At 34.1% G+C, this 14145-nt stretch overlaps 1 protein-coding gene across 2 annotated transcripts in view; it reads left to right on the top strand.

The window, feature by feature from the left end:
- The window catches only part of SHB (SH2 domain protein B), an 86105-nt gene that overhangs the window by 41150 nt on the left and 30810 nt on the right, over window positions 1–14145 (top strand). For both annotated transcript variants that reach the window (XR_016360113.1, XM_089814810.1), the window contains exons 4-10: window positions 4501–4707; window positions 4851–4952; window positions 5361–5438; window positions 5553–5720; window positions 5880–6694; window positions 6885–7047; window positions 7161–7504. Coding sequence is in view for 1 of the 2 variants with exons in the window: in XM_089814810.1 (XP_089670936.1) it covers window positions 4501–4707; window positions 4851–4952; window positions 5361–5438; window positions 5553–5720; window positions 5880–6694; window positions 6885–7047; window positions 7161–7504 (1877 nt within the window). In the remaining variant the exon portion in view is untranslated. The remainder of the gene's footprint in view (window positions 1–4500; window positions 4708–4850; window positions 4953–5360; window positions 5439–5552; window positions 5721–5879; window positions 6695–6884; window positions 7048–7160; window positions 7505–14145) is intronic.

A 14145-nucleotide genomic window follows, 5' to 3' on the forward strand; every position in this document is an offset into this window, starting at 1 on the left:
CATCTTGTTGTTCTCATTTAACTCAAACACTTTCAACATATAGCTCCTTGTCAAGGACAACATTACCTTCCCCTCTCCATCATAGAATGCCTTCTTTTCAAGCACATAACCTCTGACCAAAGCCATTACCAAATCCATGTCAACAAAAACATTAGTAACTATCAACTTTGTTAGCTTACAATGTCATGGATCTAACACAGGTGGCTAGCTTTGTGATTTCCTATAATAATATTTGAATAGTGCATAACCATCCATAGGTACAATGACATCTTTGCAATTTTATTGCTTATCCTATAGCCTATCTAGTTGGGCATTCCCATTATGTTGATATTTGGGCCTCAACAAAATTAGGCCTCTTTGGCCTAGGTTCACCTTGAGCAAAGCTCTTAGAGGAACCAACCATTCTGACTATATGGTATCTAGGGTTTTCGATTTTTGAGAATTTAATCCCTATTGATACAACACAAACCCTAATTCCATACATCCAAATCCCCTAGGCATTTATCCTTAGTTCAACACTCTTATGGAATTTTATCAAACTAGGGCATGCACTAATCTAACAAGAATTTTTCTCATTTGCAATTATAAACCGGAAACATAAAACCCTAGATATACACAAAAGAGGGTAGATCTTTTGGAATCTTGTCAGGAGCCCAAGAAATATCTTGCCTGCAAATTACTTTTGTGTTGAATAAACTTGTCTTTTAAAACCTTCATTGTCGCTATTAGTGCCAATTCATGTGAACCATTAAAACTCTTAGTTAGTTGTGTGAAAGTTTGAATTCCTACCGCCAATCTGATAAGATCAATGACCATCAATGAAATTTGAAAAACTCTTGGCGATGAAAATTGGGCCCCACTTAACTTTGTTACTTTGTCCACGTAGACCAACTCACTGAATCTATAAAGCACAAAGTAGGCTACATTACCTTCAAAAACTTTATTGATGAACCTATCATATCCAAGCTATCAATTACTCAACATTCCTACATGCTCCACCCGCTGATGCCACTACCAATCACATAAGTGTTCAAAACTAATAGATCACACTTTCTGTGTATGCATCGTTGAATCGACAAAGCATCAACTCCCGCCCAAGAAACATGCTCCTCAAATTGCCCCTCGATGTCAACAAGGACTATAGGGTGATGAAATTTGAGGCAAACCTCATGATGCCTGGATGAGCTAACTCCTTGCCTCCTGTATACTTCTTAATTGTGCTAAGGACAAATGAATGATTATAAATAAACTTGCATATGTTTTTTGCCCTTCCACACATGACTTGACTCACTCAAGTTTGCCAATTTCCTCCAACATGAGGTCAATGCAGTGTGTTGTACAAGGGGACCAAAATATGGTGGGGTGCCTCTCCATCAAAATTTTACCTACAACAATTTTAAGTTAATTAGAAATTCAAATTTCAAACATGTTAGAACTTAGGAAACTTAAAATTAGAAAACGTTCAAAATTTAAATAAATTTATTTTCAAAATTTGCAAAGTTAAAAGTTTACCTGCAGCAACATTACTTGCTGCATTACCCGTTACCACTTGCACCACATGTTGTTCCTCCACCTCTGCTATGAATTCCTCAATAACCTCACATAAGTATGTGGCATTTTTTACATGAGTGGAAGCATCAATGGATTTGAGGAACATGGTATATCCTACAAGTAACAAAACAACGAATTATAATATTAAATGGATCATCAACAAATTAGCAATCAACAAATCAAAATTTGAAATAGTCAATCACGATTCACAATTATGTATGTAGGAAAGTAGAATGATCAATCACCTCCATAGGATACAAGAAAATTGAGGAGTGTTCTATTCCTTCTATCTACCCAACCATCAGTCATAATGGTGCAACCCTTTTCAATCCACTTCTTTCAGTTCTCCTCAAGCTCAACCCTCATATCCTCTACGATTTCATCCAAGAGATATCCACTCAACTCAGCCTCAGTTGGGACTTTAAACCTCGGGTCACAAATAGCAACTCCATCTATCATGTTCTGCCAATAAGGAGCCCTGTCACAAATAGATAATGATTAGAAATTTAGATGTCAAAGACTCAAATCATAAAACAAGTAGATATAATTAAAGTTTTACTTTTACTTTTAAGTTTAACTTTAAAGAAAACAAAGAAAAAAGAATCAATTACCTGGCTGCAATAAATGGAATGTTGCAAAAGTACCAAAATTTGCAAATCTCTTTTTTGACAGCATCATGAATCTCCTTGTTCAAACCCATGCCCTCAAGCGTGAGTTGGGAGCCAGGAGTAGTGCGGGGCACAAAATAACTATCTATTCTGTTTTTTCGCACTCTAGGCTGCAATAGGTTGGTGTTGGACTCTGTCTTAGTATAAGACCGACTAGCACTAGCACTCGCATGAGCACTAGAACTAGGACAAAAAAGAGGCCTGGAAGAACCCTCTCCAACACAACCTACGGATGTGGAAGCTGATGTAGATGCGATTGCGGGAACATGGGAGCCAATACCCCTTAACCCTTCAAGTTGCATTTTCTTATTGAATTTGTCTTGTTCAATTTTTTCTAATGCCACTAAACAAGTGCATTTTGCCTCAGCAGTTTGTTGAGTGCAAATTGTAACATCATGTCCAGGTATAGCAGCAATGTGGTATTTCAATCTATAAATACCTCTAGAATTTATGTTTTCTTTATAAAATATACATTTTGTTTGAAATTTGGTTCTTCCGGAAACCTCTTCGTTATATTTCCAACATTCATCTTTTTTACTCATTGCAGAAAATGAAAGCAAAGGGCTGCTGCAATAATAAAAAAATTCATGTAAAATATCAAAGTTTGAAACTAATAAACAAAAGCTACAAAACAACAAACCCTAGTTTACAATTTAGTAAAACTAAAAAAATTCAAAATTTGCAAATGAAAACTAAAAAAATTTAACAAAAAATGCATAATACACTAACATGAAAAAAAAAAATCAGCAGTTACCTCTTGCAAATGAGTTGAGGAGTGTTGATATTGACTTTTTAATGCTCTCAATGCAATTTATGGCCTCCCAAGATGGACTTCTGATCTCTTTGGTACTCTTCCTTCTTGCCGGTTGGAAACTTGTGGTTTTTCTTTTCTCTTCTTCTCTCTCACTTTGCTCATGCCTAACAATTAGAAGGCCCTTTAGGGTTATTACAAAGAGGAAAGCCTAAAAAGAAAACAATAAAAATATGCATTTAAAAAAAAAATTTGAATGCAACTTTATGGCTTTTGTGGCCGATTCACAATGGAGATTCATGCAATTTTTGGCATGAATCACCTGAATCGGCGAGTCAGGCGATTCATCCCAAAAAATTGCCGATTACGATGCAAGATTCACAAAAACTTGGCTAGGTTGAATCGTATTGCGATTCACGGGATTTTATGGTGATTTTCGGAACTATGGTCTAGTTCATCAGTTGCAGTGTTTTATTTTCTTTACTTGCCCTTTCTCAACATCTTCACTTAACAATTTTGTAATGATAGAAATTTTAAATAGTGGATCGCCATACAAGTTATATATTGATAGAAGAATTAAGTCTCTGAATTGTGGAAAAATGGTTGTGTAGAAATAATAATGCCATTCACTCTAAAATTTGATTTCCAGTATATAAACTGTTGAATAGGACATTATGCTTCTTTATACTGGATTGACTAATGTATACCCTAGAATGCTCATACAATTTATACAATCTTTGTAGAACAAACAGAAGTTTATAAGAGCAAATCTCTCCTAATAGTAATTTTTTTGCCTTCGACTTGATACCATAAGTTTTAAGAAAATGTTTTTTTTTTTTCATTCATATAAAGTTTATATTAAATTTATCAAGAATTTGGGCAACAGGTTTGGCAGCCATATACGCTGAAATTTTCTTGTTTGTGTTTGATTTGGGCCAGGCTTGATGTTATATGAAAAACATGAAAGGGAAATAGAATGAAGGAATGGGAAAATTCACGGACAACAGTGAGTTGGGTATAACAAAAGTTCCTAGGAATTAACAATTGTTGTTAGCGTATGATGTGTATCGATGTTTGACAATATTGGTTATCCAACTCTGTAATAATTATCCATATTAATTGTTGGTTATAAGCTTTCGTCAATTATAAACATTAGTTGGTTGACGATTGTGTTTCTCTTGGCAACCGCCAGGTTCTTTAAATATATCGTGTATCATCAAGTAAGGAGTATGATTTAGTTGGTTCAATTTTGATCTCTAGCTGATCATCCCTGGTCTTCTTCTGTCGTGATTGCATGAGTGCTTTTCCATGTCAATTTTGGAGATTGATGATATGTGTATATGCTTTTAAAACTTCTGCCTATTAGTGGATGGAAACAGTAACTCTGAAACAGTTTTTTTTAAAAGGTTATCCTCAACTAATTTGAATAAAGACCAAAGAATAAATATACTGAAGATTTTGGGTTATGATGTTTCCTATTTGTTTCTTATATGATGATGATTTTTTCTTCTCTTTTGATATTTGGAACAGGTTAGCACAAATGTTATTCGTCTTCACATTGATGGAGTAGTGGTTGGAGAAAAGAGAGTAGTGTATGCATCACAGAATGGTGTCATAGAGGAGACATTGAAACCTCTACACTTAGTTGGTGCTGACAGTAACTGTAATGGTGTACAAGGATATGCTCATTATGTTAGGATCTTGAGCCAACCAGCTGTTACAAATCATTATGTCAAGGTGCATAACTGTAAATACAAAATGGAAGCTAGATGCTTGAAGAGATTATGTTCTTATTCTGTAGATTGATATAAATATCAAGAACTTGTTACTGTAAGAAAATTCACTTATTTTCAAAGTTTTTGCTTATCTGAGATTAACAGAATCCACCTCTGGAATTGGCACTTGATGGTTCATGTGGTGCTTCAGATGATTACAATCTTGAGGAAAGTGGTGATGGCATATGGAGTGTTGTTGGAGGCAAGGTCCGTCTGTTTCTTTTCTCAAATTTCTTTACTCCTATTCAATCTTGTTTTAAATGATTAAACAATTAACTGTCTGAAAGAAGAAGAGAATTCAGTGTGGTTGAAAATCTTTTTCTCATTTCGTGAGGGTTGCAACAAAACTTCCATGACCATAAATTTGCAAGATAGGTTAAGGGACAAGACTCAATTTTCGGTCTACCATTCATATTAAAGTCTCTTTGGAGGTTAAAAATTTAGTAAATTAATCTGAAGATATATCAAAAAGTTTGATTTGGAGAACATCTTTTTGCTTTTAGTTTGTTTTACATACCAAAAATTCAATTTTACAAAATAGGTACAGTTTCACCAGACAGAATTTGTGGTCGTGTATGGTGAACCTTGTCTGAAATGCTTGTTTTATGTTTCCAGGCATCATGTCGCAGGAATTTTGCACTTGATGTCGTCTTATTGGATGCACTTGGTCGTTCCATTCACAAAGATATGGAGGTGCTGAATATTTCTAAGGATTTGTTTATTATGTGAATGGTTTCATTTGGTGTTTAATCTGTCCTATGATTCTAACCTAGGCAATGTATGCGTACTTCAAACTATATTTTCCAGCTTGTTGCATTACTTGTGTATGTGGATAGTGGAGCCCTTGTTGAGAAATCAAAAGACAATGCAGAAGCTCCCCTTCTTACCACCTTTGATGGTGTTGAGTTTCCTTCAACTGAGTGTCCAATAAAACTTATTCATGGGCGTGCATCTTTTAAGCTCAAAATATCCCAGGTAAATCCGCTGATGCCTAGGATGAGTAATTTTCTGCTTATTTGCTTACTATAATTTTGTGTTATCTGATTCTTTAAAAGTTTTAACGGGTTGACTCAAATATTAGTTAAACTTTAACTTATAATGGTCCTTGATTGTGCAATTTCTTTTAATTTACAGCTGTCCTCTAAATGTGACAATAGGCTGTTTCGTGTATGTTTTGATTCACTTCACAGCATGAACTATCCATTTCTTCGAGCATTCTCACGACCAATCCGCTGTGTCTCAAGAAACCGTAACAGTCGAACACTATCTGTATCATGGAAAAAGCCTAACTCTTCTGCATATCAAGTTGACACAGCATGCTCCTCAAGAACTGATGAGCCTACTTCAGAATCACAACTGGTAAAAGGAGACAACCTTGTTCATAAATCAACCACTCAAGCCACAAAAATCACACCAGTATTGAAGCATGTAAAGGTGGGGCATGAAAAATTGCCCACAGAACTTGCAAATAGTAATAGCAATTTAGATCAATATTCTAATGCAGAGGGTAATGCTTGCAACTTATCTGGTAGTGATCCATCAATTGCATCTCCTACAGAAGTGCCTAAGGTTTTACATGGGCAGAGTCCCTTGGGAACTGCATATGGACATTGCAAAATTGACTCTTCAGATCATGCAATGCCTTTGCCAAAAAAATTACATCAAAGTGATCAAACAGATTCTTTATTTAGTACAAATTTGGAAATCAGGTCAGAAAACTTTCAAGGAAATACTAGTTTTTGTGAGAACATTTATACACAAAAGCCAGCTGCCATGAGACTTGGAGCATCAGAGGGAGCATTTTCAGACTACGTGGTTTTTAGATATTGTCTTGAAAATATGTTTAATCGTTCCCTTTTCTTGAAAAATACTGTGATGTCCAGAAGTGATCAGGATGTGGCGGATTTTGCAGCACGTGTTTCTCAGTACACAAGATGTCATCATAATGGGTAATTTTTGATGTTTTGTCAGAGTGAGCTGCAGGCTTATAAGACAACATTAGGAAGTAAATTTCTCTTTTAAAAGCACTATGTCAACAATTCAATCATTTTGGGTTCAAATCAGTATGCTTGTTACAATTTCATATTGCTTGGCAAATTTTAAATGATTGATAATTATTATGCTTCCAAAAAAAATCAGGTATCAGATTTTGATTGCAAAGCAGTTGATCCAAGAGGGAATTGATCTCTGGAACATGTTTGCTAAAGAGATGTATACATTGCCATGGGACACTGTTATACATCAGATAGAAAAGAGATTTATTACGATTACACAATGTAAAAGAAGAAAGTTCAGCTCTCAGGTTTGGTTGGAGCACTCCAAAATACCTTTCAGTTCATTTTGATAACTTGGAATATCTTTTTTTAAACATACAAGCATTATTGGCCATAGAATAATCATGCATGATACTAGCAGGACAAGGAGTTCTTGTGGAGAATAGCTGGCTGTAGTGAGGCTATTGTTCGTGAAGAGTTTGACCAGTTATGGCAGTGGTTATTCCCTGTAGCATTGTCTTTGTCTAACCCCCAGATAAAGAGAGCCTGGGAAAGTACGGAGCCTAGATGGATTGAGGGAATGATATCATGTGAAGAAACTGAAGCTTTTCTCAGTACATTAGGGGGATCTGTAAAACCTGGATCATTTATAATTAGGTTTCCTAGCTCACGCAGCTGGCCACATCCAGATGCAGGTGCCTTGATTGTTACTTATATTGGTACAGATCATGAGTTACACCATAGGATTTTGTCACTTGAAGAAAGGTGCGTGATTTCTTTTCTTGGGTGTGGATTGTATTCTTGTTGAAAAACACTATCTTCTGAATATGATTTCTGCAAATATGAGTTCATTGGAAAGCAGGCTGACATTTTTTTTATTGTCCTTAATGAATTTTTTTTCTAAAACAAATTATAAAGAATTTTTTTTGGAAGGTTGATTTCTGTAACTAGTAAAACATGTATTTTTGTATGTATCATTTTCTGTGAGAATTAGAAAAAATATGCAGTTATAAAAGATATCAACTAGCATACCTACATTTGATTCAAAGCACCTATTTCATTTAAATTGCAAATCAAGCTTAAAATAAGTTCACTTAAGATCAACATAAAGTAAACAATGTAAATTAATCAAAATAATTCTTAGAAGTTTGATAGGCATAGAGGTTGCTGTCATCTTAATGAATTTTTTAAATTTTATTGATAGGATAGATCTATGTTATATAAATTCTGAAGATGAGTTATAGATATGATATCAAATTGATATATGTAAAATTGCTGAGAAATATCAGTTTGGAGCATTTTTACTTATTTACGTAGGAGTTACTTTATAGTTTTTTTTTTGAAATATATGTCCATTTTTGGTTTCAACCTTTTTTCACGTATATGGTCACAGCATGACCCTCTGTTAACAGCATTGTAGAATGCCTCTAGGTGAAATTGTAATCTTAATCTAGCAAAAAGGATCCACACGCATTCATGAGAAGAGAGTAACCTAATTACTAGTCAATTAACCATAGATGGAATAATGTAATGTCCCCAACTAGGACCTTAATTTTCCCTAAAATTCCCAATTAGGGTTTGGATTATACTTGGGAATGATGATTTGTAATGTTTCCTACTAGGAGAATGCCGATTCTCAATGATTAACATACAATGATATGCATTTAAATCAGATTATCTTAAAGAACAATCACTAATTCATAATACATAGGCCCTAATTCCTTACTTCACTCCTACTCAATAACCTTAAGAAGTGTTGATATGTAAGTTCAATCAGGATAAATATATCATTGAAAAAATATATCTATCAATATTTGTGCAATATATTTCAATATATATACATGGTGATATTATTGTATAACATATATTAAATGATATATATATATATATAAAATTTACCAAAGGCTATTTGAAATATTATTAACAAGTTAGGGATGATTTCATAAAACACATAGTTGACCGACTAAAGTAGGCAACTCCTTAAAATATTATTTGGTTGACGGTATTATGTTTGTTTGTAATAAACTCAATTAGGAGTCACGTGCCCGATGGGACATGACTTCCACCGTATATACTTATATTGCCTTTTTGACCAGCAGTAAAAACACTACGATGAACACAAACAATAGAGGTCTTCTACAGTGATAATTGCAGATTGCAATTCAATATTATTATATCGTTACAAACATTTTGTAGTGAACAGTCCTTGAGTATATCGACATCTCTCTCAGTTTTAATTTTATTCTACAAAGGTGCACACGTTCAGTTTTAGAGACCTCCTTCTTCAACTTGATTGCTAAGGAAGACATCTCTCTCTCTCTCTCTATATATATATATATATATAAATTAGAAATCTATTTAAACAAAAGACTGATATTTAACATGGTATTAGAGCAGGTCTAAGAGACGATCCTTATCAGACTTACCTATAGTGCACTCAAATATTATTAAAATTCATATTATTCAAAATGGTGAATAGAATGAGGTTAGAAGATAGGCTCGAAGGTGATTCGGATTTTGTGGGATGGAAATTGCGAATAAAGTTAACTTTGAAAGAGAATGGTTTAAAACAATTCATTGAAAAATATGAACCACCACCCAAAGGAAGTGATGAATTAAAAAAAAAGGGAAAGTGATAACACCAAAGCCATGAAGATAATTGTGGACGGTGTTAAGAACCATTTACTTCAAATCATTTCAGAGCTAGACACAACAATTGAAATGTACAAAGCTCTTGAAGAGTTGTTTGAGATTAACAATACTATTTGAATTATCACTTTAAGAGACAAACTCTCCAACATCAAGATGAATAAAGGAGAGACCATTTCCTCTTATTTTATGAGAATAACTAAGTTAAGAAACCAACGATCTACAATAGGTCATATTTGTGACGGCAAGGAATTAACCATAATGGCCCTAAAAGGTCTTCCTTAATCATGGGATACTTTTAGACAAGGAGTGTTCTCTCGATCCAGGTTTCCCAAACTAGATAGACTCAAAGCTGATTGCATATAAGAAGAATGCATGCAAACATCTCAAGGCATGAGTATCTCTTCCACAAAAGAAAATATGCAAGTTCTTTCAACTCAAGTAAATAAGAGAGAAGAAGAAAAAATTCAAAGGAAAGAGGAAGCAACCAAACTACTCCAAAATGCAATTCTTTAGATGCGATAAGTATGGTCATCCAACATCTAAATGTCTTGCTAGACTCAAGCAACAAGCTTCATTTTTCCAAGTCAGCAACTCAAATGAAAATTCAAAAATAATGCTTTCTAGTCAGCTTTATCTACTGAAGTATTAAATAGATCAGGTACTTGGGTGATTAACAGTGGAGCATCTCGACATATTACTAGTTTCAAAGAACAGTTGGAATCAATCGAAGAAGACTATGTTGATGATGTAACCATTAGAGATGACACCAGCTATCTAGTAAAAGGCATTGGAACATGTAATGTCCCCATTTTTGCCAGTGTTGGAGTTTGGAAGATTATCTTATTATTGTGATCCTCGTAGGCTAATTATTGTGTATAGAGGGTCTTCTAAGGCAGTGGCTTGACTTGGGAGGGTCTTGTCTTCTCTATAATTCAGTAAGCTACAAGTTGGTCTTCGTTTGGCTCAAATTGGACTTTGTTTGGCTTAGATGGGACTTCATTTGGGCTTAGTTTTGTGTACTTACTATCTGTGGTAAGTTGGGTGTTGATAGAGATGGGCCCTTTCTATTTTTGGAAAATACATTTGCTCATGTGGAGAAATAATAGGTATGACTCCAAGTTTAGATGACATATTTAAATGTTGATTATTTTGGGAGTTATTATATTTTTAGTGGCCAAATTATTATTAAATCATTAAATGACTTATTATAAAGTTATAATTTAACTTTATAATTTCACTTAAGTCGAAGATTGAGTTATCATTGGAAGGGGCCATTTATTTAATTAGTTAAGCCAAGTCAAGTAAAGAATCTAACGGAAGCTTCTAAATAATGTTGTGTGGTGAAGCTTCTTGAGTGAAGTTACATTTTGGAAACAAAAAGGCATTTGGAGGTTATAAATACAAGCCCATTTGATAAGAAAAAAAATGTTTGAATATTTATTTGCTTTTGTTGCCTTTGTGGCTTTTCTGAGGTTTTGATTTTCAAATCCCTTGTTGAGGTATAAGGGTTTGATCTGAGGTTTTTTCTCCATTGCTGAAGTATAGAGTAGACTGGTTTCTTGTGAATTCTGAGATTCTCATAGTGGCTTCTCGTACTGTATTTCCTGTAGCTGAGAAGCAAAGTGTTGCTAAAGAATTTGGTATTGGGAGTCTAAAAATCAAGCATCATTCCTACTGTATTTTCTATGACTGGGTGAGTGAATTGGTGTGAAGTGGATGTTCGTGGGCCCTATTTGGAGTGCATTTATATTTGCCAATTGATAGGGTTTATCTCTGCTATTTGGGTTGTTCAAACCGCATTCTAGAACGATATTATTTCTGAATCTGAATACCATAAAATCTTTGTCTTGGGCATGTAACACTCTGAATTTAAGTGACAATATTGTGCTGCTGTGCGTTATTTATTTCTGCACATCTAGGCTGTTGCGGATACATTTTTTCAAGGCTTGCAATTAATTAAAGAAAGCTATTTCCAGGTTCCTCACACTTGTCTCATTTTTTATATATTGTACCAGCATCAGCATGAATTAATAAGATATTGCTACTGCTTTCAGTATTGGATATTGTTAAGAAATTTCAATTCGATATTCAATATTTGGGGAATTGGTAAATCTTTAAGAATCCCATTCTCTTTTCTAGTTGTGAAGCCATAGTTTGAGAATTCTTTACTTGCAAAATCTGATTACAATATTAGTAGAGGTTCTTGGGATTAGAGAAAATTGCCTCTAATTCTTTAATAATTAAGGGTGAAATTTCTTGGAAACAAAAGTAGTAGTTGTGAAGCATCTAGTTACGAATTTCCTTAGTTCTAGTTGTGTGAGCTTGATTGGGGTTTAAACAAAACATATACTATAAATCTTAAATCAGGAATCTTAGTTGAACTAACTAAAGTACTATATGTACCTGGCATTAAGAGAAATTTGGTCTCTATATCCGCACTTGAAGATGAAGGATATTGGGTCACATTTATGGAAGGAAAAGTCTTAACATGGCCTAAGAGCTCAAATATAAAAAATGCTCACAAAATTGGTTCTAAACGTGGATGTCTATACAAATTAAACCCTTGCTCACCTACAACTCCAATTCATGATTCCTTCAAAGAAAATAAAATCTGTCACAAGAGACTAGGGCATCTTCATTTCCGAGGATTACCTTCTTTAGAGATAATGGTAATAGGGTTACCCAAACTCCAACCTAACCATGAAGGAACCTGTAAATGTTGTGCTTTAGGGAAGAAAATTAAAACCACCTTTCATAACAGTGAGAGCAAAATCAAAGAACTCTTAGATCTCATTCACTCCAACTTATGCAAACCAACATTTGTCCCTTCCTTAGGGGGTTTCTTATACCACATCATATTTGCAGATGATCTCTCTAGAAAGACATGGATTTGCTTCCTAAAATGTAAAGAGTCTAAAGAAATTTTGACAAAATTTAAAGAATTCAAAGCTCTTGGAGAAAACATGTTTGGAAAGAAAATTAAAGTTTTAAGAACTAATAATGGTAAGGAATATACTTCTGAGATCTTTCTTAACTTTTGCAAACGTGTTAGGATCAAGAGGGATTTTTCGAATTCCCTACAATCCCCAACAAAATGGGGTAGCAGAAAGAAATAATAGAACTATTGTCAAAGCTGCTAAAGCCATGTTACATGATCAAAACCTAGAAACCTTACTTTGGGGTGAAGCCTCTAACACTATTGTTTTTATTCAAAATAGGTGTCCACACTCTCATCTTGAAAGTAAAACCCTTGAAGAAGCATTTTCTAGAAAGAAACCTGATCTTAGTCATCTAAGAATATTTGGGTACAATGTCTATATACACACTCCTAAGGAGAAAAGAACTAAACTAGAACCTTTAGGAAAAAGAGGAATCTTCGTAGGATACAGTGAAACTTCTAAAGCATATCCTATATATCCCTGGACAAAGAAGTATTGAATTAAGTTGACATGTTATATTTGATGAAGATATTGTTTACAAAATATCCAAAGTTGAATCAAATGATGACGAAACCCTAGAAGATTCAATTTCTAAAATTGAGAGGGAGAATCAAATGGAAGAAGATAAATCTTTCGAACCAATGGATATGACTTACATATCTAAAGAAAAGAAGAGACCACTATGGGCCAGAAAACTAATCGAAGAAAATAGTTCAGCTCCTCCTGAATCTATTAGAGAAATAAAATGACCAAATATATTCTCTAGCTATATTGCACTCATGAGTGAAATATCAAAATCTGAACCCTCTAATGTAGAAGAAGCCATGAAACGACAATCTTGGAAAGATGCCATGATAGAGGAATATAATTCCATCCTTAAGAACGACGTTTGGGATATTTTTCCTAGACCCAAATACAAATCAGTCATATCTTCAAAAAGGTTATTTAAAATCAAACATGCCTCAAACGAAAGTATTGAAAAATACAAAGCTAAGTTTGTTGCAAGGGGTTTCTCTCAAAAGGAAGGAATCAACTATGAAGAAACTTTCGCTCCAGTAGCCAGATATACCTCAATTAGAACTTTAATAGCTATTGTTGCTTCTAAAGTATGGAAAGTTCATCAAATAGCTGTCAAGACCACCTTCTTGAATGGAGTAATATAAGAGGAAGTCTATCTTGAACAACCTGATGGATTTATGATACATAATAAACAGTCACATGTATGTAAATTAAAGAAGGCATTATATGGGCTAAAACAAGCTCCCCAAGCTTGGTATGAGTGGATAGATCATCACTTAACTAAATTTGGTTTCTTTAAGAATGATGCAGACCCTAACCTATATTTCAAAATACAACAAGGTGATATGTTGATATTGGTACTATATGTAGACGACCTATTAATTACAGGAGAAGATCATCTAATTGGCCAATGTAAACAAGATCTAACATACGAATTTGATATGAAGAATTTGGGATTACTATACTATTTTTTGGGACTAGAAGTATGGCAACATGCTAATGAGATCTTACTAAATCAAGGAAAGTATACCGTGGATATGCTTCAACAATTTGGATTGATGGAAAGAAAACCTATGAAGACTCCTATGGAAACAAATCTATAGAAATTAAAAGGAGCAACTAAAGATTCTAAAAATGCTTATCCTACTCTCTATTGACAAACTATTGGGTCTTTAATGTATTTGGTGAATACAAGACTTGACATTTGTTATGCAATAAATGCTCTAAGTTGGTTCATGTGTGAACCCAAACAAGTTCATTTAGTAGCAACAAAACACATTGTTAGATATCTCCGAG

Source organism: Cupressus sempervirens, chromosome 2 (assembly GCF_028749045.1).
Source record: "Cupressus sempervirens isolate cs-2001-9-10 chromosome 2, ASM2874904v1, whole genome shotgun sequence".
NCBI classification, from domain to species: domain Eukaryota; kingdom Viridiplantae; phylum Streptophyta; class Pinopsida; order Cupressales; family Cupressaceae; genus Cupressus; species Cupressus sempervirens.